General features: G+C 55.1%; 2 protein-coding genes across 7 annotated transcripts; both read right to left on the bottom strand.

Annotated features, from left to right (window-relative positions):
• Positions 1-1830: 1830 nt before the first annotated feature.
• Positions 1831-6948, bottom strand: LOC310888276 (uncharacterized protein). Of its 2 annotated transcripts, XM_083814863.1 has the most exons (10): positions 6516-6948; positions 6006-6044; positions 5613-5906; positions 5197-5235; positions 4220-4258; positions 3925-4032; positions 3630-3654; positions 3315-3370; positions 2472-2503; positions 1831-2352 (listed from the first exon to the last, which is right to left on the bottom strand). In XM_083814863.1, the coding sequence occupies exons 1-10, from the start codon at positions 6580-6582 to the stop codon at positions 2284-2286; spliced, it is 768 nt and encodes a 255-aa protein (XP_083670989.1). In that variant the 5' UTR covers positions 6583-6948; the 3' UTR covers positions 1831-2283. The 2 variants fall into 2 exon arrangements, with proteins under 2 accessions (XP_083670989.1, XP_083670990.1); XM_083814864.1 differs by lacking the exon at positions 5197-5235.
• Positions 6949-9879: 2931 nt separating this feature from the next.
• On the bottom strand, positions 9880-14340 carry LOC310888277 (uncharacterized protein). Of its 5 annotated transcripts, none has more exons than XM_083814865.1 (6): positions 13983-14333; positions 13431-13469; positions 13038-13331; positions 11427-11461; positions 10599-10637; positions 9880-10514 (listed from the first exon to the last, which is right to left on the bottom strand). In XM_083814865.1, the coding sequence occupies exons 1-6, from the start codon at positions 14047-14049 to the stop codon at positions 10329-10331; spliced, it is 660 nt and encodes a 219-aa protein (XP_083670991.1). In that variant the 5' UTR covers positions 14050-14333; the 3' UTR covers positions 9880-10328. The 5 variants fall into 5 exon arrangements, with proteins under 5 accessions (XP_083670991.1, XP_083670992.1, XP_083670993.1 ...); XM_083814866.1 differs by having other exon boundaries at positions 11427-11465; positions 13983-14331; XM_083814867.1 differs by lacking the exon at positions 13431-13469 and having other exon boundaries at positions 11427-11465; positions 13038-13372; positions 13983-14340.
• Between the last annotated feature and the right edge of the window lie 11717 nt (positions 14341-26057).

The following is a 26057-nucleotide window of genomic DNA, read 5'->3' as shown; positions in this document are numbered from 1 at the left end:
TACACCGATGATACCGCAGCACGCGCTGTTTTCACCTGTATCTCAGGGGCAGCATCCTTCCTGCAAAGCTCTCCTGCTCTATGTAGTCAAGGTTGGCCCCTTTGGAGCTGGCACAGCCACAGTGTCCAGTCTCCAGTTACAGGGGGACTTCGGGCCCTTGCTCGGCCAAGGGTGGCCCAGGAGAGCAGTGTGAGCAGGCTGAGGAGCAGATTAAGGAGCACCAGGGCATGTGAGTAGGGGATTGCCTTGTGAAGTAACTCCCTGGTGTGCCAGAGAGAAGGGCTCTTGTGACTCATGCTACAGGCCCGGAGCATGCACGTAGCATGGGGAATAAGCAGGACGTAGAAATCCTCTAGAAATCAGTAGGGCCAACTTTGGAACTTTGGCCTTTTCAAGCAATTGCTAAGGAACTCCCGTGGGACAAGGTACTTGAAGGAAAAGGGGACCAAGACAGATTGTCAAGGCCGTGCTTGGCAAACTCAACAACCTTCTATGAAGAAATGACTGTCCCGTTAGATGAGGGGAGAGCATGTATCTTGCCTGTCTGCACTTCAGGAAGGTCTCTGACACTGTCTTTCCTAAGTTCCTCATAGAGAAACTGTTGATGTTTGAGCTGAATGACCAGAGGGTGGGGTGGACTGAAAACTGCCAGAATGGCTCAGCTCTGGGGGGGATGATAAGTGGTGCAAAGCCTAACTGAAGATTGCTAATTAGAGGTGTCCCCCAGGGGTCCAATCTTTGTCCAATTCCATTCCACATCTGCATTACTCTCAGGATGCTGGGGCAGACATTACCCTCAGCAAGTTTGCAGCTGACACCACAATGGGGATTCACTCGCCAAGGAAGCTTGGAGGCTGTATGAGAATGAGGGAGTAGCTCCACCAATCCAAATCCATGTCTTCTCTTCCAGGAGTAGTATCCTGGAGGCTTGTGCTGTGAAACATGCATGCACAGGCCTGAAGGAAGCTGTGGAGGAAGTGCCTTGATGAGGGTTTGAGATCTGAGGGAATTTCTTTATGGGAAGGAGCCTGAAACCCACCTTCCCTCCAGCTCTGCCTCCAAGAAGGTCATGGAGAGTTTTCACCCCGCTTTCCTTTCACTTATTCCCTCCAGTGTTAGGACTAAAAGCTGTTAGGTTTGGTCCGATGTGAAACAGGCATTGTTTTAAGACTAACAAGGTGAAACTCTGACCTTGCAATTATACATATTACTTGCTCAGCGATATGGTACCAGGCCGCAAGCCATCCGGCGTGAGACAATGCTGCCCTCAGCACAGCACGCCCTGGCCACGCGGCTGTGAGTGATCACAGCAGCATTTCAGGGACTGCCGAGTGCCCCCCTGAGGCTGGGGCCGCCAGTCGTGCACTGCCCCGGGTTCAGAACATGCAGGGGCAAAACCTATAAACAGGGCAAGTTGCTCTGCGTTGGTGAGGCAGCGACATCGACCGAGGTTAACATTGTCTCCGCAGGGATGCCTGCAAGACGTTGATACCTACTGCACTGACGGGATGCCAACCATGACCTGGCTAAGTACGTACGACATCAATGACTGGGGAAAGTATCGCACTTGTCAGTACTATTGTCATCACCCTGGGGTTGGTATTTAACTAACTCATTAGTAAATTCTCTGTCTTTTCTATCACTGTTCAAGAGTGAGTGTGTGTGAGTGTATTTTACATCCCCAAATAGCTCGCTTGCTTTATATACATATATAGCTCTTCTCTGATCCTTGCTGGGTTGAAGCAAAAAGTTCAGCCCTCAGAAATTAACTTGAACAACCATCCCATTCCTTATGTGGCTGCATGAGACAGAGGTGCCGTAAGGAACACAAAGCCAGAGATGTTTATTCATCATCAGAGCAAAACCGCATCTGCAGTGTACACACCAGTTGGCACACACATGCGAGCAGAGATATCTGCCCCTGTCAGTCCAAATGTGCATCTGTGTGGGTGGATAGAACACCCCTGTGTCTTTATCATTCAGTTTAGGTATACACGTCTCCCACCGAGCACAGGGAGATGTTTTCACTTGGTGAAGAAACATTGATACACTCATACTATGAGTTCGTACACATGATATATATTAGAGGTCTTAATGTATTGCAATGAGAGAAATGAGTCCTACATCCTCTTGGCTAGACACACACAGCGCTTCCCTGTGACAGCAAACCCCAAAGAACCCCAAAGTGCACCCCCCAGCCCCACCTTACAGCTGCATGAGCCCTCTGCAAGAGAGCAAATGCAGCCGTGGGCAAGGCTCCTGTGCCCTTGCCCAGTGGCAGCGCTATCGGGTCTGGGTGCGGGTCACCGTGGCATACGTCGTGGTGTCGCTCATCTGCTGCACGGGAGGAGGCTTTAGGGGGAAAAGAAAGCCCTGTTACTTCAGCTGCTGCCTGTGAGCCCTGCACAACGAGCAGGCACCAGGCTGCAGGAGTGCAGAAAGGAGCCGTGCACAGCTGAGCCACGACTCACCCTGTCCCGTCGAACGTGGGCGATGATGGAGTCTGCGGGGGAAAAAAGACACACCATGAGCCCTTGCTGCCTGTTGGAGGGGGGTGAATCCCCATGAGCTTTGGGCATCAGCTGCCTGAGGTCAGAATTCAGTGCCCGGCCACATTTCCCCTCCCTTCATCCTGCTATGGGATGCGCAGCAAGCAGTAGTGGAGCAGAGATGCTGAGGTTTTGGTGTATTTCCAGCATTCTGTGGCATCTCCTCTCTTTGCACAGCCAGCACACCTTGCGAGCTGCTCTGTGCAGGCGTGGGAAAACAAGGTCGTGCTGCAGCTCGAGCGAGGTGCACGTCGGGTGGGGATATATCTATAGCCTGTCGCCCAGCCACAACATCCTCCCTTGGCGGCTGCTGCCTGTGGTTTCAGAGCGAGCTATAAGATACTTTCCCCAGCAGTGCAAGAAAACAGAGCCACACCTTTCATTGCTGCGCTGTGCTTTGGGCAGCTTCAGAAAGAGAAATCCCTCTGAAGGGAAATTGAAGAAAGGACAAAAGCAGAGGCTGGAGCGGGCGAATTGCAGCTTGGGGACAGAGCGGTTGTGGAAGGACCCCCAGGCAAAAGGGCTTTGTCCCTGGGAGCACTGGGATGCTGCCATGTCCCGTGTGCAGGCAGCACCTGCATTCTGCATGCAAGGAAGAAGCAGGATGCCAGGAAATGGAGAGAAACCTGGCCTTGATGAACGGGCAGGGATTTTGTATGTCCCAGTGGGAAATGAAGTGGTGGGATTGCACGGGGGGTGTACAGGCAGGGATGCCCATCGGGAGAGGAGCGTGTGGCTTCCCCCATAGAAGGAGGTAGTACTCACACTGGACTTCACCGTGGTCTGTGGCTTCTGCCTGCAGGCTGTCAGCGTGCTGCTGCCTGGAGAGGAATGGGAATGGTTCTGGGGTGTGCGTTTGTAGAGAAGGGGCACCCTAAGAGACACCCTTGGGTAGTGCTTTCCTAAATCAGGTGTTGAGCTGGAGTCCAACAACAACGTGCCCCATCCTCCCAGCCTCCAGCAACGGGAATGCAGCCACGCAGAGAGACAATGCTGCCCCTGGCCAAGGAGCTCCCAAGGACCCACCATGCCACCAACTCCCTCCCAGCAGCCGCACAGCCAGGAGCCCTTGGTGCTCACCTTGGGCATCTCCCTCTGCAGGCACCTGCAAGAAGAACAGTGGCTGAGGTGCGCAGGCCAAGTTGCTGCCCAGCCCTGGCTCCCGTCTCGGGGCTGGGGGACGAAGGCTGAAGCTCCCCAGCTCCCTCAGCAGCCTCCCCAGCTGGGCTGCCCACAGCCATCGCCCCCACGCACCGTCTGCCCCAGCTGCGCACCCCCAGGACCCCGCCACCGCCTTTCCCCCTGCACCAGCCCCGCAGCAGGGCAGGACCCCCACGGCCTCAGCCTTTCCCCCCGCCTTCCCCCACTCCCTCACCTTTCCTGATGGCAAACCAGCTGCCTGCAGCCAGGAGGACGAGGCCGACGGCCGCCACTGCCAGCGCCGTGCCTGTGGGGAGGGCGTGCGGGAGCCGGGCATGGGGAGCTGGGGGAGAGAGGGTGTGAGGGCAGCGGGGTGTGATGGGGAGAGGCAGGGGGCAGGACGTGCCCATGCAGCCGGCACACCTCCAGCTTGGTGAAGATCCGGCATGGCCCAGTGCCCTGGGGAGAGCAGCCTTGCGGGCCTAAGCCCCATGGTGGGGTCCCTGGTTGTGCAGGAGGGAATCACTCACCTGGGGGCGATGGCCTTGTTGGGGAGCTGGCCACACTGCCTGTCAGAAGAAAGGGACAGGCTGAGTGTCTGCTTGCCTAGTTCCTGTCCAGACTGAGCCCCACCTGTAGCACGCATCCTGCAACAGGCCTGACCACATCTGTGTGGGGCTTGGGACACACAGCCCCATGGGCACATCTCCCCACTGACAGCCAGCACCATCCCCAGGGGAGGCATAAAAGTGCCCGTGGCTGCTGTGCCAACATCGGCCCCCATGGACATGGTGTCCAAATGCTCTCGGGAGGAATTAAGGATGGCATGGCCGAGGTGTGGCTCTTCAATTATTATGCCACCACCACTCTCTGTGATTCTGGGAGCTAGAGGATCACACAATCACAGAATGGCCAAGGCTGGAAGAGACCTCTGAAGGTCATCTAGTCCAACCTTCTGCTGAGCAGGATCACCTAGAGCACCTTGCACAGGAAGGCATCCAGGTGGGCTTGGAATATCTCCAGAGAAGGAGACTCCACAACCTCTCTGGGCAGCCTGTTCCAGTGCTCTGTCACCCTCCCAGTAAAGAAGCGCCCCCTCATACTGAGCCAGAACCTCCTGTGCTTCAGTTTGAGCCTGTTGCCTCTCACCCTTTCCCTGGGCACAACCAAAAAGAGACCAGCTCCATCCTCTCGACACCCTCCCCTCAGATATTTATCTACATTGATGAGGTTTCCCCTCAGTCTCCTTTTTCCTGGCTACTTAGGCCCCGTTTTCTCAGCTCCAGTCCTCTGATCATCTTCGTAGCCCTCCTCTGGACTCTCTCCAGTAGTTCTATGTCCCTCTTGTACTGCGGAGCCCAGAACTGGACACAAAATGCTTTGTGTTCCACACAGGGAAGTGATTTCTTCCCAGGAGCTCACACCCAGAGAACAAATTCCCTCTCCCTTCCCTTCTCCGTCCCACACACGCCTCCCTTCAGTCACCCATCCCCACACTCATCCTCACCTGGGGAGCTATCCTGGGTGGTCACGCCAGCACCTGCAGCTTGGGGCACAGAGGGTTTTGCTTAGAGGGAGTGAGACCTGGGGTACCCACATGCTCATGCCTGTGTCCCTGCTGCTAGGTCCTTGCCATGTCCTCACTGCTGTCTCCTTGCCAGGCAGGCACCTTGCCACCCCTGCATCTCAATCCAGCACCACTGTGGTCTCCTCCCTGGGGCCATACCAAGATTCCTTTGCTTGGTTTGCTGTTCCAGGGAGAGGTCCCTGGATCCCTAAGCACTCCAACACCTCCCTGTCCTCACACTATGGCACCAGCCCCCATTTTAGAGCCATAAATATAGCGTCCTTCTTCACACATAGGTAACTGCCCAGCTCATGACAATGAGCTCATGACCCCTTCAGCCCAGGGCCGTGTCTCACCGGGGACATCCAGGATGCGGCCAGCACTGAGGGCAGAGTTCCTCACTTGTTTCATCTCAGTCCTCTGCTGGTACCCACATGTATATCTTCCTGCGCTTCTTGACGTGATGTTCAGGACCATAGAGTAGCTCAGCTGCCCTTGCTGGGCTTTCTGGCTGTACAACTCCAGCCCATCCTTGCAGAAGATGATTCGTCTGACGGGTGACACCACACGGAGAAAACACTGGAGCACAGCTGTGGTACCTGGCTGAGCAGAAGCTGAGTTCATTTGGAGAGCAGGAGCCAAGAGATCCCCTGGAGGAGACACAGCAGTGAAGGGCTGCCGTAGGGCAGAGCTCACAGTGGTTGGGCTTCAAAGTGCCCTGGGTCTGGGAGGGAAGGACTCACGAGTACCTGGGGAGCTGCAGATGTCCTTGGAGGTCATGCTGGCGGCTGTGCCAAGAGGCAGAGAGGGATTTGCTGAGAGGGGCAGTGTCCAGGCTCATCCAGATGCCCCTGCCCACATCCTCACTGCTAAGCAGGCATTATCACACCTGCATGTTCTCATGCTGTATCTCTTCAATATCCCCTCAAACAATGTCAATCCCAATCCCATTTTCTGTGGATTTCTTGTTCCAGGAAAGTCCCAAAGCTCCATAAAGAATCCAGAGGTCCTAGAGTCTCAGAGCAACACTCCAGACAATTTATGGTGCTGGAGAAGTTAGCCCCTTGCTCAGATCTGTATCATACCTGGAGGACACAATCCCCGTCCTGCCTTCCCCAAAGCAACTCTGCCCCACAGTGCTGCACGCCTGCCCTGCACAAGCTGACCCCATCCTCCCCTGTGCCCACCACGGGCCTGTCCTGCCCCCAGCAGCAGCCCTCCAGCCCTCAGCCCCCACGCCCAGCAATGCCCCAACTCACAGAGCGCCAGCAGCAGGACGGCAGGGCCAGAAGGAGACAGCCTTGCCCATGGCGCCTGCCCCAGCATCTTTTGGGGCGCTGCTTTTGGGGAGCACCGTCTGCTTCAGGTGTCTGCTTTGCTCTGAGCTGGGGACGGTGGGACAGAGGCTTGCAGTGCAGCTGGGACCTGTCCTGTGGGCTTTCTGTGGCCACCTGAACCTGGCCCACAGCCAGAGGCTCTCATCAGTGGGGCCTTGCCTAAGAACCTGCTACATCCGCTGCTTGTTTTGAGCCCCCACTGTTATTTCTGTCTTCTCAGACACCGCAGCACACGCTATTTTTACTTGTATCTCAGGGTCAGAACTGTCCCTGCAAAGACCTCCTGCCCCTTGTCCCCACCCAGCTTTGCCCACTTCTGACCAGGTCACTCCGCTTTTCTGCAATGTCTGCACTAATGATGGGGTCAGGGGACTCCTGCACCAAGGCCAAAGTGAATTCAGAGCTCTGGGGCAGATGCCAAGGCTGTGGGCAGGTTTCTCCTTCATCCTGTCAGTGAATCAGCTTATAAATAACACTCAGAGAGCCTCAGCTGGGGCCATACTGCTGCCAGTACAGCACTGTAGGAGCGATCTGCACCCAACTTTGACCTTCACGTGACCACACAATAACCAGGAAAGGCAGTGGCTTATTCCTGATGGCACCTGAGCTCCCCCATGCTGCTCTCTCAGTTCTCTTCCTCAAAGAACAGGGGAGAAACTCTGATGGAAGGAAGACTTGTGCACTGAGATAAGGGCAGGAAGATCACTCACCAGTTACCAGCACAGACAAAAGAGACTCAGCATAAGGGAGATTAATGCAGTTCATTGCCTTCTGTTAAGAGGCACTGCAGGGACATTCATCCCACAGGAGGTAGGGCCTTTCTTTGGGAAGCACCAGGCCACTTGCAAGATGCTCTGCTGTTAAGCAGCCAAGTGGCTTCTGAAAAATGTCCAACCCGTGCCCCTGCACCCAATAGTCTCAATACAGTCTTTAACAGTCCATCATATGGTACGGCTCAATCATTCCAGAGGTTGGTGAGTGAGGTAGGATGAGCTAGACCCAAAGAATGCTGAATGCCTTAGCTCTACACCCAATGATTATGCTTTGGGCTTCACTCCCCATCACTCTTCTGTTTTCACTTGGAGCATCTTGGGCTTCTGATCCTCGATAGCCAGGCTCTAAAAGTCCAGAGGACAACCTCAGCTTTCTCCTGGTCTTTCCTGCCAGAGGCTCCCGGCCAGGCCTTGTTCCCCACCTGCAGTGTGAAGCACCACTGGCACAGCTGGGCCTGTACGCAGGGGCCCAAGGGCTCTCACCACAGCCTTTTGGACACCCACTTCATCTCTTCCAAGGGGTTTTGTTGCTTAAAGTGCTCTTCTTTCAGGTTACTCAATAGGGAGGGATCAGAAGCTCACTACAATCTGCAATATGCCGTCTCCAGAATCCCACAAGGCCTAGGAAATCTTGTGTTTCTTTCCTGTTAGCTGGTGGGGATGCAGTTGTTACCTCATTGACCTCACCCACTGAGGTGTGGCATCCTGCCTTTTTACACCCAAGAACCACATTTCCTGGGCAGGCCCCTTGACCTTACTCTGGTCAATGGCAAAACCAGCCTTCAGGAGAATTTGGGTGGTTTTCTTCCCTTTCTCAAAGACTTCCTCTGTTTTGCTGCCCCACATGAGGGTGCCATCAATGCACTGCAGGTGCTCAGGAGCTTCCCCTTGTTCCACAGCCATCTGCATTACTCCATGGTAAATGGCAGGGCTGTGTTTCCACCCCTGGCACCGTCCATCCCAGGTGTACTGGACGCCGATGCCCCTCCAAGGGAAAGCAAACTGTGGCCGGCACTCTGCAGCCGCATTGGGTTTACGTGGCCAGGGTTTGGTAGCGGGGTCTGCAGAGGTGGCTTCAGTGAGAAGTCCAGAAGCTGCCCCCTATTTGAAAAGGGCCAGTTTCAGACTGCTCCAAAGAGACTTGCTGCAGGCTAAAGACGAGCCCGTAAGCCATGTTGTTTGCTCCTCTGTGAGAGCATATTTAAGAAAGGGAAAAAACAGGCTGCACAACAACAGGTGGCAGAGGGAGGAGTGAGAACCAGCCCTGCAGGCACCAAGGTCAGTGCAGCAGGAAGGCCAACCCAACAACCCTCTATGATGAAATGACTGTTCAGGTATTTGAGGGGAGAGCATGCATCTTCGCATGGAAGGCCTTTGACACTGTCTCCCCTAACATTCTCATAGAGAAGCTATTGATGTCTGAGCTGAATTAACAGAGGGTGGGGTGGACACTAATCTGACAGAATAGCGGAAACTGAAGCAAGGTTATCAGTGCTTCAAAGCCTAATTGAAGGTTGCTAATTAGTGGTATAAAACAAGGGTCCAAACAAGGTCCAGTTCCATTCAACATCTGCATTACTCTCAGGATGCTGGGGCAGAGTTTGCAGCTGACACCAAAATGGGCATTCACTCACCAGGGAGGGTTGGAGGCTGTATGGGAATGAGGGGGTAGCTCCTTGCAACCAACTCTATATTCCCATCCAGGAAAAGTGTCCCAGAGGCTTGTGCTGTGAAACATGCATGCATGCGCCTGAAAGAAGCTGTGAAGCAAGTGCCTTGATTAGGGTTTGAGACCTGAGGGACTGTCCTTGTGGGAGAGAGCCTGAAACCCACCTCCCCTCCAGCTCCCCTCCAAGCAGCTCTTGTTGAGTTTTGACCCCATTTTCCTTTCCCCTATTCCCTCCATGAAGTCATGCAGCCTCATGCCTCCCAGGTGAGCAGCTCCTCTCCTGCCTGCAACCATCTTTCCCCAGAGTCCCTCACTGCACTCCAAGTCCCCAGATGCCAGCACTGGGTTCTGAACAGTGGGGACACCTTGGCTCCTTCCAGGTCCCTGCAGGTGTTGGTGAGGGATGGCTGCTTGTGGGATGGCCCCATTGTGCAAGGCTGGGGATGGGCTGTGGGTGTGTGGGCCAGCCGTGCTGAGACCCCATCCCCACCTGCCCCACAACTGGATGCCCCCATGCACAACGTCCCTGCTCAGGGCTGTCTCTTGGGGATGGCGCTTTGACAGCCAGAAGCCCCAGCACAGGGATAGCTGGGTGTGGGGTGCAGAGGACCAGGCGTGGCCACCCCCTGGACCTCTGCATGGCCTCAGCCATCCTCACATCGGCACTTTTCCAGGCCACATCTGCCAGGGGAATGTCAGCAGGTAGGGGAACTCTTGGGTGGCAGGGTACAGGGAACAGCAGCTCCCTCGCAAGACATGTGGCCCCGCACAGCAGTCATACAGGAGCTCTCCCAGCTCTGCTCGCTGGCTTCCTTCTCAAATAAAGAGCAGCAACATCAGCTGGTGCATTCTGAACAAATCCTTTATAACTTGCCTCCCACAGGACCAGTACCCACCAAGGTGCCTCCACACGGGGCACCATAACCACCTGGGGATGTGCCCATTGCGGCCGGCACCACCTTGGGCACAGGGAGGTGCTGGAGTGATGCAGGAGCTGCAGAGCATGGCTGCCTGGGGGTGCAGCCGTGACTCCATCCCCTCGTGTTCTCCCGGTATGCAGAGGTGGATCCCACGATGGAGATGTGATTCTGTGAGCAGGAGGGGCAGCCACGTGGCTGCTGGGGTAGAACGCAGCTGGGAGGGTGCGCGATCCAAAGTCAGTCCTTGATGTGAGCAGAGAGCAGGGGCTGAGCCAAGGGAAGCAGAGCAGTGGCAGCACATCCCTTGGGCATGCTGCCCCAGATGCCTTGAGCCCAACAGCAGCAGAAGTGCTGCGAATGTGTGGGGCATGCTCTAAGCATGGGGGAGCAGGCTGGGGACATCAGAGCACCATGGGGCCAGGGACGTCTCCAGGCTGCCTGGCCCCGCTGGCACCGTGGCTCCATCTCTCCAGGAGGAAGGTGATGATGGGGGCAGACAGCAGCAGGAGCAGGCTGAGGGCAGAGCGCAGGATCCAGACCTCCAGGGGCATGGCTGGCCCTGCAAGAGACGAGGGTCACAGTGTGGCCAAGGCAAGCCGTGCAGGACGGCCATACTGGGAAGGGCTGATGAGCAATGTCTCACCTCTGGAAGGGAGCTCGGTCTTGTGTGAGGGGCTGCTGCCTACGGAAGACATGAAATTCATGAAATTGCTGTGAGTTTATCATGCTCTTTGCTGGGACATTCCCAGGTGCTGAGCAGACTCTGATCTTGTGTATTGCTTCCTGGAGCAAATGGCCAAAATGAACAACCGAGCTGTTGTAAATTCATTGTCATAGGTTCGTAAAGGTTTGAGGGAAAGCTTGGAGCAGTAGTGGCACAGTCCAGGGGCAATTGACATCCCAAACACTTGTTTTTTATGCGTGGGCCCTGAAAGCCCCAAGTCTGCAGCAGAGGTGTTCTGCCCTGTGTCCATCCCTAGCCATTTTTGGTTGGTTTGTTTTTCCAGGTAGAGGTCCCTGGATCCCTAAGCACTCCAATATCACTCCTTTTGCAATATGGCTCCAGCCACAGTTTTAGAGCCAGAAGTATTGTCCCCTTGCTCACACGTACATTATGGCTTAGCTCATGACAACTAACCTACTTTCCCTGCCATATGCTCATCAATGTACAGGGCAGACCTCGGAGCATCTTTGTCACAGCCCAGGGACCATCGACATCCCCAGCCCTTGCTCTCTGTACCTTGGCCCTGCAGAACCACATGCCTCAGCAGAGGTAGTGCTGCAGAGAGAAGGGGACGCCTTGAGAACTGCGGGGTGTGATGGGGAGAGGCAGGGAGCAGGACGTGCCCGTGTAGCCAGCACACCTCCTGCCTGATGAAGCTCCTGCACGGCCCCGTGCCCTGGGGATGGCAACCTAGCAGCCCTGAGCCCCATGGTGAAGTCCCTGGGGTTGCCAGAGGGAATCACTCACCTGGGGACGATGGCCATGCTGTAGAGGTGGCCACACTGCCTGGCAGGAGAAAGGGACAGGATGAGCATCTGCAGCACACCCAGCTCCTGTCCAGACTGAGCCCCACCTGTAGCACGCATTCTGCAACAGCCCTGAACACATCTGTGTGGGGCAGGGGACACAGCCCCATGGGCACATCCCCCAATCTACAGCCAGCACCATCCACAGGGGAGGCGTAAAAGTGCCCGTGGCTGCTGTGCCAACATGGGCCCACATGGATCCAGTGTCTCAATTATTTTGTGAGTGGTTAAGAATGGCATGGCAGAGATGTGCCTGTCAATTAAATTTGGCACCACCACTCTCAACTTTCTGTGATTCTGGGAGCTAGAGGATCACACAATCACAGCATGGCCAAGGTTGGAAGGGACCTCTGAAGGTCATCTAGTCCAACCTTCTGCTGAGCAGGATCACCTAGAGCACCTTGCACAGGATGGCATCCAGGTGGGCTTGGAATATCTCCAGAGAAGGAGACTCCACAACCTCTCTGGGCAGCCTGTTCCAGTACTCCGTCACCCTCCTGTAAAGAAGTGCCCCTCATATTCAGATGGAACTTTCTGTGCTTCAGTTTGAGCCCGTTGCCTCTCGCCCTTTCCCTGGGCACAACCGAAAAGAGACCAGCTCCATCCTCTCGACACCCTCCCCTCAGACATTTATATACATTAATGAGGTTTCCTCTCAGTCTCCTCTTCTCCAGGCTAAACAGGCTCAGTTCTCTCAGCTCCAGTCCTCTGCTCACCTTCGTAGCCCTCCTCTGGACTGTCTCCAATAGTTCTATGTCCCTCTGGTAACGGGGAGCCCAGAACTGGGCACAAAATTCTTTGTGTTCCACACAGGGAAGTGTTTCCTTCCCAGGAGATCACACCCAGAGAACAAATTCCCTCTCCCTTCCCTTCTCCGTCCCACACACACCTCCCTTCAGTCACCCATCCCCACACTCATCCTCGCCTGGGGAGCTATCCTGGGTGGTCACGCCAGCACCTGCAGCTTGGGGCACAGAGGGTTTTGCTTAGAGGGAGTGAGACCTGGGGAACCCACATGCTCGTGCCCATGTCCCTGCTGCTGGGTCCTTGCCATGTGCTCACTGCTATGTCCTTGCCAGGCAGGCACCTTGCCACCCCTGCATCTCAATCCAGCACCCCTGTGCTCTTCTCACTTGGCTCAATACCATGCCCCTTTCAGTTGGTTTGCTGTTCCAGGTAGAGGTCTCCGAATTCCTAAGAACTCCAGTATCTCCCTGTTCTCACTCGAGAGATCCAGGCCCATTTTAAGAGCCACAAATGTAGACTTCTTCCCCATTTCCCCTGCCATAGGCTCATCAACGCACAGGGCAGATCTTGCAGCATGCCCCATGCTCCATGTCTGCAGTAGAGGTGGTGCTGCAGGGACAGGGGGACCCTTGAGAGCAGCTCTCTCTCTAGGGGCTCCCTTGGAGGAGAGGGAACACTCCCGTGGGGGAACAACCCCAGAGCCATGCCCTGCCTGCTGCAGCACACAGCTCCAGCCTCAGCACAGCCATGTGGTGGCAAGTGCCTTCGTCCCTTCTGACCCCTTCAGCCCAGGGCCGTGTCTCACCGGGGACATCCAGGATGCGGCCAGCGCTGAGGGCAGAGTTCCTCACTTGTTTCATCTCAGTCCTCAGCTGGTACCCACATGTATATCTTCCTGCGCTTCTTGACGTGATGTTCAGGACCATAGAGTAGCTCAGCTGCCCTTGCTGGGCTTTCTGGCTGTACAACTCCAGCCCATCCTTGCAGAAGATGATTCGTCTGACGGGTGACACCACATGGAGAAAACACTGGAGTACAGCTGTGGTACCTGGCTGAGCAGAACTTGTGTTGAGTTGGAGATCAGGAGCCGGGAGATCCCCTGGAGGAGACACAGCAGTGAAGGTCTGCCGTAGGGCAGAGCTCACAGTGGTTGGGCTTCAAAGTGCCCTGGGTCTGGGAGGGAAGGACTCACGAGTACCTGGGGAGCTGCAGATGTCCTGGGAGGTCGTGCTGGCATCTGTGCCAAGGGGCAGAGAGGGATTTGCTGAGAGGGGCAGTGTCCAGGCTCATCCAGATGCCCCTGCCCACATCCTCACTGCTAAGCAGGCATTATCACACCTGCATGTTCTCATGCTGTATCTCTTCAATATCCCCTTGAACAATGCCAATGTCAATGCCAATCCTGATCCCAATCCCAATCCCAATCCCAATCCCAATCCCATTTTCTGTGGATTTCTTGTTCCAGGAAGGTCCCATAGCTCCGTAAAGAATTCAGCGGTCCTAGAGTCTCAGAGCAACACTCCAGACAATTTATGGTGCTGGGGAAGTTAGCCCCTTGCTCAGATCTGCATCGCAGCTGGAGGAAGAAATCCCCATCCTGCATTCCCCAAAGCAACTCTGCCCCACAGTGCTGCACGCCTGCCCTGCACACACTGTCCCCATCATCCCCTGTGCCCACCATGGTCCTCTCCTGCCCCCAGCACCAGCCCTCCAGCCCTCAGCCCCCACGCCCAGCAATGCCCCAACTCACAGAGCGCCAGCAGCAGGACGGCAGGGCCAGAAGGAGACAGCCTTGCCCATGGCACCTGCCCCAGCATCTTTTGGGGCGCTGCTTTTGGGGAGCACCGTCTGCTTCAGGTGTCTGCTTTGCTCTGAGCTGGGGACGGTGGGACAGAGGCTTGCAGTGCAGCTGGGACCTGTCCTGTGGGCTTTCTGTGGCCGCCTGAGCCTGCCCAGAACCAGAGGCTCTCATGAGTGGGGCCTTGCCTAAGAACCTGCTACATCCGCTGCTTGTTTTGAGCCCCCGCTGTTATTTCTGTCCTCTCACACACCACAGTTTTAACAAGTATCTCAAGGGCAGCATCCTTCCTGCAAAGCCTTCCTGCCCCTTGCCCCCATTTGGATTTGCCTTCTTCTGAACATGTCACTCTGCTTTTCTTCAATGTCCACAAAAACGGTTGAGCCAGGGGAATCCTGCACCAAGGTCAAAGTGACTTCAGACCTCTGGATCAGTTGCCAAGGCTGTGGGCAGATTTCTCCTTAGTCCTGTTGGTGAATCAGCTTATGAAGAACTCTCAAGGAGTCTCAGCTGGGGCCATACTGCTGCCAGTACAGCACTGTGGAAGCGATCTGCACCCACTGGTCTTCAATTCTCTTGGGCATGACTGCCCATCTCTTCTGCTTTCACCTGGGCTTCTAATCCTCGATAGCCAGGCTCTAAAAGTCCAGAGGACGAGGCCCGGACAGGCCTTGTTCCCTGCCTGCACTGTGAAGCACCACTGGCACAGCTGGGCCTGTACGCACAGGCCCAAGGGCTCCCACCACAGCCTTTTGGACACCCACTTCATCTCTTCCAAGGGGTTTTGTTGCTCAAAGTGCTCTTCTTTCAGGTTACTCAATAGGGAGGGCTCAGAAGCTCACTACAACCTGCAATATGCCTTCTCCAGAACCCCACAAGGCCTAGGAAATCTTGTGTTTCTTTCCTGTTAGCTGGTGGGGATGCAGTTGTTACCTCATTGACCTCACCCACTGAGGTGTGACATCCTGCCTTTTTACACCCAAGAACCACATTTCCTGGGCAGGTCCCTTGACCTTATTCTGGTCAATGGCAAAACCAGCCTTCAGGAGAATTTGGGTGATTTTCTTCCCTTTCTCAAAGACTTCCTCTGTTTTGCTGCCCCACATGAGGGTGCCATCAATGCACTGCAGGTGCTCAGGAACATCACCTTGTTCCACAGCCATCTGCATTACTCCATGGTAAGTGGCAGGGCTGTGTTTCCACCCTTGGCACCGTCCATCCCAGGTGTATCGGATGCCCCTCCAAGGGAAAGCAAACTGCGGCCTGCATTCTGCAGCTGTATTGGGTTTACGTGGCAAGGGTTTATTAGCGGGGGTCTGCAGAGGTGAGAATTCCAGAAGCTGCCCCCTTTTTGAAAAAGGCCAGTTTCAGACTGCTCCAAAGGGAACTGCTGCAGGCCAAAGACGAGCCAAAAAGCAATGTTGTTTCCTCCTCCATGAAAGCATATTTAAGAAAGGGAAAAAAACGTTGCACAACAATAGGTGGCAGAGGGAGGAGTGAGAACCAGCCCTGCAGGCACCAAGGTCAGTGCAGCAGGAGGGCAGGAGGTGCTCCAGGCACGCAGCACAATTCCCCTGCGGCCTGTGGAGAGGCCCCTGGTGGAGCAGGCTGTCCCCCTGCAGCCCACGGGTCCCACACGGAGCAGATCTCCACGCTGCAGCCCGTGGAGGAGCCCCCGGTGGAGCAGGTGGATGTGGCCTGGAGGAGGCTGCGGCCCATGGAGAGCCCCCGCAGGAGCAGGCCCCGGGCCGGAGCTGCAGCCTGTAGGAGGTGACCACGCAGGATCAGGTTGGAAGGACGGCATTCCGCAGGAGGTACCCCCCCATTGGAGCAGGGGCACAGAGTGAGTGTAGAGGAGTGGCGGAGATGAAGCATTACGGACGGACCGCAGCCCCCATTCGTCATTGCCCTGCACCACTGGGAGGAAGGAGGTGGAAGAAGGTGGGTCTGGGGAAGATATTTTTTGGTTTGTTTGTTTGTTTGTTTGTTTCTCTGTTATCTAGCTTGTTAATAATAGCTAATAAATTTCATTAATCTCCCTATGCTGAGTCTGTTTTGCCTGTGACAATTAACCTTGAGTGATCTCCCTGTTCTTATCACAAGCCTTCAACCATTCTCATTATATTTTCTCTCCCTTTCCCTTTCAGGAGGGGGAGTGAGAGAGCGGTTGTGATGGAGCTCTCTGTCCTGCTTAGTAAAATCACCACAACTGCTCAGAAGAGAGAAGAAACACAAGTACCAAATGCCTTCTTTGGCTCCGTCTGTACTAACAAAACCAGCCTTCAGAAACGCCATGTTCTAGAAGTCAGGAACAAGGGCTGCAGCAAGGAAGGCGTCCCCTTGGTGAAGGAGGATCAGGAGGAGCAATGTTTCAGCCAACTGAGCACAGAGAAGGCCGTGTGCCCTGCTAGGAGGCACCCCCAAGTGCTGAAGGAGCTGGCAGATGTCATTGCGAGGCCACCTTCCATCATTCTTGATGGGTCAAGGCAAGTGGGAGAAGGGCCCGAAGACTGGATGGAAGCAAACGTCAGTACTTTTCCAGAATGGCAAGAAGGAGGACCTGGGGAACTAGAGGCCTGTCAGATCGCCTCCATCCCTGGAAGGTGGTGGAGTAGCTCATCCAGGAAAGTGTTTCCAGGCACTTGGAGAACAAACCAATCATCAGGAGTAGTCAGCAGGAATTCAGCAAGAGGAGGCCATGCTTGGCCAACCCAACAACCTTCTATGATGAATGACTGTCCAGGTAGACAAGGGCAGAGCATTCATCTTGCTTGCCTGGACTTCAGCAACGCCTCTGAAAGTGTCTCCGCCAAGACCGTCATAGAGAAACTGTTGATATCTGAGCTGAAAGACCGGAGGGTAGAGTGGACTGAGAACTGATGGAAGGGCTAAGCCCCAAGGGGGGGTGATCAGTGCTGCAAAGTCTAGTTGAAGGACGCTAATTAGTGGTGTAAAACAAGGATCCAAATGCGGTCCAATTGCATTCAACATCTGCATTACTCTCAGGATGCTGGGGCAGAGGTTACCCTCAGCAAGTTTGCAGCTGACACCACAATGGGGATTCACTCACCAGGGAGGGTTGGAGGCTGTATGGGAATGAGGGAGTAGCTCCTTGCACCCAACTCTGTATATTCCCTTCCAGGAAAAGTGTCCTGGAGGCTTGCGCTGTGAAACATGAATGTGTGGGCCTGAAGGAAGCTGTGAAGCAAGTACCTTGATTAGGGTTTGAGACCTGAGGGACTGTCCTTGTGGGAAGGAGCCTGAATCCCACCTCCCCTCCAGCTCTGCCTCCAAGCAGCTCTTGCTGAGTTTTGACCACATTTTCCTTTCCCCTACTCCCTCCATGAAGTCATGCAGCCTCATGCCTCCCAGGTGAGCAGCTGCTCTTCTGCCTGCACCCATCTTGCCCTGGAGTTCCCCACTGCACACCAAGGCCCCAGATGCCAGCACTGGGAGCTGCACAGTGGGGATACCTTGGCTCCTTCCAGGTCCCTGCAGGTATTGGTGTGGGATGCCTAAAATCCCATTGTTCAAGGCTGGTGATGGGCTGTGGGTGTGGGGGCCAGCCATGCTGAGACCACATCCCCACCTGCCCCACAAATGGATGCCCCCGTGCACAACGTCCCTGCTCAGGGCTGTCTCTTGGGGATGGTGCGTTAACAGCCAGGAGCCCTGGCACAGGGATGGGTGGGTGTGGGGTGCAGAGGACCAGGCATGGCCACCCCCTGCTCCTCTGCATGGCCTCAGCCATCCTCACATCGGCACTTTTCCAGGCCACATCTGCCAGGGCAATGACAGCATGTAGGGGAACTCTTGGGTGGCAGGGCACAGGGAACAGCAGCTCCCTCGCAAGACATGTGGCCCCGCACAGCAGTCATACAGGAGCTCTCCCAGCTCTGCTCGCTGACTTCCCTCTCAAATAAAGAGCAGCAACATCAGCTGGTGCATTCTGAACCAATCCTTTATAACTCGCCTCCCACAGGACCAGTACCCACCAAGGTGCCTCCACACGGGGCACCGTAACCACCTGGGGATGTGCCCATTGCGGCCGGCACCACCTTGGGCACAGGGAGGTGCTGGAGTGATGCAGGAGCTGCAGAGCATGGCTGCCTGGGGGTGCAGCCGTGACTCCATCCCCTCGTGTTCTCCCGGTATGCAGAGGTGGATCCCGCGATGGAGATGTGATTCTGTGAGCAGGAGGGGCAGCCACGTGGCTGCTGGGGTAGAACGCAGCCGGGGGGGGGTGCGCGATCCAAAGTCAGTCCTTGATGTGAGCAGAGAGCAGGGGCTGAGCCAAGGGAAGCAGAGCACTGTGGGGATTATGATGCCAGCATGGGGGAGCAGGCTGGGGCCAGCATGGAGCCCAGGAGGACATCAGAGCACCATGGGGCCAGGGACGTCTCCAGACTGCCTGGCCCCGCTGGCACCGTGGCTCCATCTCTCCAGGAGGAAGGTGATGATGGGGGCAGACAGCAGCAGGAGCAGGCTGAGGGCAGAGCGCAGGATCCAGACCTCCAGGGGCATGGCTGGCCCTGCGAGAGACGAGGGTCACACTGTGGCCAAGGCAAGCCGTGCAGGACGGCCGTGCTGGGAAGGGCTGATGAGCAATGTCTCACCTCTGGAAGGGAGCTCAGCCTTGTGTGAGGGTCTGCTGCCTGTGGAAAACATGAAATTGCTGTGAGTTTATCATGCTCTTTGCTGGGACAATCCCAAATGCCGAGCAGACGCTGAGCTCATGTCTTGTTTCCTTGAGTACATAGGGAACATGAGCAAGCCTTTGCATGTAAGTTCCCCCACACAGGTTTGTAAAGGTTAGAGGGAAATCTTAGAGCAGTAGTGGAACACCCCAGGGTCCATAGACATCCTGAGCCCTTTTTCTCTGTTCCTGTGCCCTATGCAGCCCTATCTCTGCTGCAGAGGTGCTCCAGCAGGGACAGAGGGACCTCTGAGAGCAGCTCTTTCTCCAGCTAGAGACTTTTCTCCAACTTTTCTCCAGTTAGAGGAGAGGGAATACTCCCACGGGGGAACCACACCAGAGCCATGCCCTGCCTGCTGTAGCACACAGCTCCAGCCTAGTAGTATCCATGTCCCTTCTATCCCCACCACCATGGGGCTGTGTCTCACCTGGCACAGACAGGGTCCAGGGAGCACTGAGAGCAGAGTTCCTCACCCAGTTGCTCTCGTTCCTCTGCTGGTACCCACACGTGTACGTCCCGGCGCTTTTCGAGGTGATTTTCACAACTAGAGGGTAGATGACTCTCCCATGCTGGGCTTTCAGGCTGTGCTCCTCCAACCCATTCTTGCAGAAGACAACTCGCGTAGCAGGAAACTGAGCATCAATGGTACATTGAAAGAAAACTATTTCCCCCTCCTGGGCACTGGAAGCGTTGAGGAACAGGACTGGAGCCTGGTAGTTACCTGGAGAGAAGGCACAGGGATTCCCCAGGCAAGCGTTAGTGATTGCTGGGTGGCAAAACCAACTGCATGCCAAGGCTGGAAGTGTCTGCTCTCCTGGGGTTTACAGGGGGAAATTTGAGGGAATAATCCCCTTCTCTCTTCCCATCTCTTCCCCCAGGACTTGTTCTTTTTCGGGTCCCACCTCCATATTCCTGCAATCCTGGAGAGCTGCAGATGTCCTGGGTGGTCACTCCAGCACCTGCAGCAAGGGGCAGAGAGGGCTTTGCTTAGAGGGGCAGTGACCTGGCTCACCCCCATCTCCCTGCCCACATCCTCACTGTTCGGTCCTGGCTGAGCAGGCACCAACCCACCCACAGATGTCCAAATGGGATCAACTTCATCTGCAAACTTGGCACCGTCCCAAGCCTAGTCTGGGTGCGTCTTGTGGTCCAGGTGGAGTCCCAGGGCTCCCTAGAGCATCCAGTATCCTGACAGTGTCACTCTAAGACACCAGACAAACTTTTAGTACTGGAGAACTGTGCCCCTTGCTCAGATCTGTATCAGACCTGGAGGACACAATCCCCATCCTGCCTTCCCCAAAGCAACTCTGTCCCACACTGCTGCATGCCTGCCCCGCACACGCTGTCCCCATCCTCCCCTGTGCCCACCTCGGGCCTGTCCTGCCCCCAGCACCAGCCCTCCAGCCCTCAGCCCCCACGCCCAGCAATGCCCCAACTCACAGAGCGCCAGCAGCAGGACGGCAGGGCCAGAAGGAGACAGCCTTGCCCATGGCGCCTGCCCCAGCATCTTTTGGGGCGCTGCTTTTGGGGAGCACCGTCTGCTTCAGGTGTCTGCTTTGCTCTGAGCTGGGGACGGTGGGACAGAGGCTTGCAGTGCAGCTGGGACCTGTCCTGTGGGCTTTCTGTGGCCACCTGAACCTGGCCCACAGCCAGAGGCTCTCATCAGCAACGGCCCTGCCTCAGTCCCTGCTGTATCCGCTGTATTTTGAGAGCCCCCGCTGTTATTTTTGTCCTCTCACACACCGCAACTCGTGCTGTTTTTATGTGTATCTCAAGGATTGTATTCTTCCTACGGAGGCCTCTGCCCCTTTTCCCCTTGCCAGATTTGGCTCATAGTTTTGCAGCTCTCCATCAGGCTAGCAAACATCTGCAGCGGCTCCCAAATCCTTTTCCATCCCTTCCACACGCATGTGGGCACAGCACTGCTGCATCCCCTGCCGATGCTCAGCCCCTGTACTCTTGTTGCTTGTGCAAGGCTGTGCTGCCTGAGCCCCTCTGCCTGCCAGCGGCTCCATGGGGAGACCTGCTGCTGCAGCCTGTGTCCCGTGCAGGAAGGGAGTCACTTAAACACCATGTCTTTGGGGTGTCTGGCAAGGAGGCACTGGCTCCTTTCCCCAAGTCTCTGCCTTTCCTACCCTTTCGGAGTGCACCTGAAAACACGCTTCTTGCTGTTAAAAAAAGAGTACTTTGTTCTGTACAATAAAAATGGGGAGCCATTCTGCAGGGGATGCCATTGCTGTGCCACTGGATGGTCATGAGCCAGCTAGTGGTGAGCGATAACATTTTGCCCCTCTGATTTTTGGCCTATTGTTGGTTTTTTTCCTCTTTTCCTTTACCTGATTGTTTTGTTTTGCTGGGCTGCTGAACTCCACCACAAGTGCTTTCTCACTTCCTCTCGTCAGAAGAGGGAGATAAGAAAGTGTTTTGGAAAGAGCAAAACAGACTCACGGGTCGAGAGAAGGATAATTTAATTAAAGGGAACAAGAAGAGGGGAAAGACAAGCAAAGGCCATGCAGAAGAACAGAAAGAGAAAAATAAATCATCCTCTAATTCCCATCAACGAGCAGTGTTGGACCATGTGTGGGGAAGCAAGGCCTCGATATGCGTAGCAGTTATTTGGGAGGACAGACTTAATCATAATGAGAGACACACACACACCTCCCTTTCCCACCTACTATTGCTGAGTGTGACATCCTGTGCTATGGAAAACCCCTTTGGTCGGTTTAGGGCAGCTGCCCTGGTGATGTCCCCTCCCCACCTCTTGCCCACCCCCAGACCTACTGGCTCTGGTGGTGGGGTTGGAGATAGTCTTGATGCTGTGCCATCGCTGTTCAGCAATAGACAAATCCTTGGTGTGGTACCAGTGCTGTTCTAGCTACAAGTGCAGTGCACAGCACTGCATGGGATGCTGCAGGGAAGGTTACCTCCATCCCAGCCAGACCAGCACCCCTTAATATACCCTAGTTATATCAACCCATCAGTTTTCTAGCTTTTGCCCTCTTCATTTTCTTGCCTTGATCCCACTTGGGTTTGACTGGGCAAGCAGCTTTGTTCTGCTTGCCTGCCCACTGGATTTAAACCTCAATTGCTCTATTTGGCACACTACTTGGGGCTGCAAGCGTGGAGATAACCACAGATTTGGGCAGTAAATTTACAGAAGACTCCTCTTTATTCTATTTGTTTAACAAGTACTTTTTGGGATGCTGATGTATTTGCACTAGATAATCATTCAGGGTCCCTTCCAATCCCTCACATTCTGTGATTCTGTGACCCTCTGCTACCAGAGCACTGCCGGAGAAGCCCCCCTTCCCTCTCCTCAGCACTCTCTTCCCAGGGTTCCACGGTGTCTCGGGGCCACCAAGCAGACAGCTTTCCCCTCTCATTGCCAGTTGGGCTCATTTCAGCCTGCAGTGCAGACAACAGTTGGGATCCCCCAGTCCCTCCAGAAATACAGAGGGGTTCTGCCCCCGATAACCTGATGGCAGTAGGGTCCTCTGTGTGCCAGTGTCTACCAGAGCCTCGCACTCCCATGGGTCTCATGTGCAAGGCCTTTGCATCCACACTGTCCAGTCAATGCCATTGACCATTTTCTCCACATGGCTGGTGGCAGGGACCTTCCAGTCCTGCTCAGAGTGGCCATTACTTTGTTCTATCAAACACAAGCCAGAGAGTGACCTAGCAATGACTTCTGCCAACTCCCTCAGCACCTGCGGATGCATCTCTTCAGAACCCATGAATTTATGGCTGTCCTGGTTGCTTAATCGGTCCTCAGTCCACCTGTCATCAACCAAGGCAAACTCCTCCTTTATCCTGACTTCCTCTGAGGCCTCATGGTACGGGACTCCTCAGGACAGCCTCCGGTATTATTGACAGTGTCAAAGAAGGCATTCAGTAACTCCTCTTTCTTTTTATCTTCTGTCACCAGGGCACCCACCTCATTCATCAGTTTGCCTGCATTGCCTCTAGTGTTACTTTTATCTGCAATGTATTTGAAGGAGCTCTTTCTGTTGTCCTTGACCCCTCTTGCAAGGTTTAATTCTAGGGAGGCCTTAGCTTTCCTAGTTGCCTCCCTACATCCTCTGACAACAGTCTTCTATTCCACCCACGTGGCCAGGCCCTGCTTCCATGATCTGTAGACTCTCCTCTTCCACTTGAGTTTGCCCAGCAGTTCCCTCTTTAACCACGCAGGTCTCCTGGCTCTCTTTCCTGACTTCCTACCTGTTCGGATGCTCGGATCTTGAGCTTGGAAGAAGCAGTCCTCGAACACTAACCAACTGTCTTGGGCCCTTCTATCTTCAGGTACCTTGTCCCATGGGGTTTCCCCTAGCATTTGCTTGAAAAGGCTAAAATTGGCCCTACTGAAGTCCAGGGTTGTGATTCTGCTCGGTATTCTGTTCCTGCCCCATGAGATCCTGAATTCCACCATCTCATGGTTGCTGCAACCAAGGCTGCCCTCAACCTTCACTGCATCAACCAGCCCGTTAGTGAGGACAATATCTAGCAGCACTCCTCTCCTAGTTGACACATTCGCCCTTTGCATCAGGAAGTTATCATCAATGCACTGGAGGAACCTCCTAGACTGTGGATGGCTGGCTGAGTAGGCCTTCCAGAAAATGTCAGGGCAGTTGAAATCCCCCAGGATTTCATCCTAACCGGGCTCAAGGTAGGCTGCAGACTTCCCTTCGATGACAGTTTGCTCTGCATGTCGGGCCCTCTGTTCCTCTCAGAAGGGAACCTCCTACTACAATTACCCTTCTTTCTTTCTTTCTTTCTTTTCAGAGGCAGTCTTGAGGCTTGAGTGCTGATGTGACTTCATGGGCGAGCCTTCCCCCACATCCTCGCCTACCTCTCATTCAAGATCCAGGGCCTCAGACCTATCATGGAGTGGTACCTGAGGAAGCGGGGTACGTAGGGAGGGGGGGTTGCCTGTGATGCCCAACTGGGACTTGCTTCCACCCCTCCTCATCTTTTTGGTTCCCTCCCTCTGACCAGCAACGACAGGGCAGGGGCTCCACCACCCTCTGGGGGGCATCCCCTGGGCGCCCTTCTCTCTGGGACACCAGGGAGTTACTCCACCAGGCAATCTCCTGCTCACACACCCTGGTGCTCCCTAGTCTGCTCCTCAACCTGCTCCTGCTGCTCTCCTGGGCCACCCCTGGAGAAGCAAGGGCCCAAAGTCCCTCTGTAACTGGTGGTCGGGCGCTGCAGCTGCGCCGGCTCTGAAGGGACCAAACTCAACTACACAGAGCAGGAGGGCTTTGCGGGGAGGATGCTGCCCCTGAGATACACATAAAAACAGCGCGTTCTGTGGTGTCTGAGAGGACAGAAATAACAGCGGGGGCTCTCAAAATACAGCGGATACAGCAGGGGCTGAAGCTGGGCCCCGCTCATGAGAGCCTCTGGCTGTGGGCCAGGCTCAGGCGGCCACAGAAAGCCCACAGGACAGGTCCCAGCTGCACTGCAAGCCTCTGTCCCACCGTCCCCAGCTCAGAGCAAAGCAGACACCTGAAGCAGACGGTGCTCCCCAAAAGCAGCGCCCCAAAAGATGCTGGGGCAGGCGCCATGGGCAAGGCTGTCTCCTTCTGGCCCTGCCGTCCTGCTGCTGGCGCTCTGTGAGTTGGGGCATTGCTGGGCGTGGGGGCTGAGGGCTGGAGGGCTGCTGCTGGGGGCAGGACAGGCCCGAGGTGGGCACAGGAGATGATGGGGACAGCGTGTGCGGGGCAGGCATGCAGCACTGCGGGGCATCGTTGTTTTGGGGAAGGCATGACGAGGATTAGTATGCCCGTACTGCAAGTCTTGACAGATGTTGCTTGTTTTAGGGAGATCTTGGGGACTCCATCTTGAACAGAAAAAACAAGCAGCTGAAATGGTTTTGGAATGGTATGAAATGAAGTGATAGAAGGATGTAGTTGTGCAAGTTTGAACATCCAAGATGCAGGGTTTGGGGCAGGGATATGTGTTTCTGTCATGTCTTGTGCCTTCTAAGCAAAACCCTCTGTGCCCCATGGTGCAGGTGCTGGCATCACCACCCAGGACCTCTGCAGATCCCCAGGTGAGGATGAACGTGGGAATGGTTGACAGAAGGGAGGTTTGGAGGGGGGCGGTGGAGATGGGAAGAGATGGGTTTTGTTCTCTGGGTATATACTCCTGGGAAGGAATCTCTTCCCTGTATGCAACACAAAGCATTTTGCAGCCCCACTGACTCTCCCACTTCAAAGAGGGGAACCCCTGCCCTGTCTCTCCAGGTGACTTCCCAGCTCCTGCCCTCCTGTTGAACACCTTCAGAGCCCAGGAAGGACAAATGGTTTTGGTTCAGTGTGCCATTGATGGGCGTTCTCCTGTTACACGAATTGTCTTCTGCAAGGATGGGGTGGAAACGTCCAGCCTGAAGGCCATTCAGGGGCAGCTGACCTACAACATGATGTGGAATGTCTCACTGGGAAGCTCGGGCAAGTACACATGTGGGTACCAGCTCAAGGATCAGAGCAACCAAGTGAAGAACTCTGCCCTCAGTGTCCCCCAGGACTTGGCAGTCACAGGTGAGCTCTGAAACCAAAGCAGGGGAACGTCCTCCGTATACCACTAACCCCAGAGGATGAAGGGGAGTGCTCAGTGTCCTCATGTCCAGTCCTTAGTCAGTTCGGGTGCTCTCTCAGTGCTCCTTGGACCTTGTCTGTGCCAGGTGAGACACGGCCTCAGGGCAGTGGGGGCAGAGGGACAGGGACGCTGCTGAGGCTGGGGCCGTGTGTTGCAGCAGGCAGGGCATGGCTCTGGTGTGGTTCCCCCATGGGAGCGTTTCCTCTCCTCCAAGGGAGCCCCTAGAGAGAGAGCAGCTCTCAAGGGCTGCCCCTATCCCTGCATCACCTGTGCTGAGACATGGGGCTGTGCAGGGCCCAGACACAGAGAGCAAGGGCTGGGGATGTGGATGGCTGCTGGGTTGAGCCAGGGATGCTCCAAGGTTTGCCCTGTACGTTGATGAGCCTATGGCAGAGGAAGTGGTGTGATTGTCATGAACTGGGCCATAATGTACTTGTGAGCAAGGGGCCAATATTTCTGGCTCTAAAATTGTGGCTGGAGCCATACTGTGAAAGGTGAGATATTGGTGTGCTTATGGTTCCTGGGATGTCTACGTGGAAAAACAAACCAACAAAAAATGGCTGGGGATAGACACAGGGCTGAATACCTCTGCTGCAGACATGGGAATTTGCAGGGCCCATGCACAAAAAACACGGGCTGGGGATGTCGATGGACCCTGGGCTGTGCTACTACTGCTCCAAGAATCCAGGCACCTCCACCTGGGAAAGTAAACCAAGAAAATGGTCCTTGGGAT

The sequence above is a fragment of the Anser anser genome, assembly GCF_964211835.1.
Source record: "Anser anser genome assembly, chromosome: 32".
Classification (NCBI taxonomy): domain Eukaryota; kingdom Metazoa; phylum Chordata; class Aves; order Anseriformes; family Anatidae; genus Anser; species Anser anser.
Note: the sequence above shows the minus strand (reverse complement) of the source record. Positions and strands in the feature narration are given on the sequence as shown.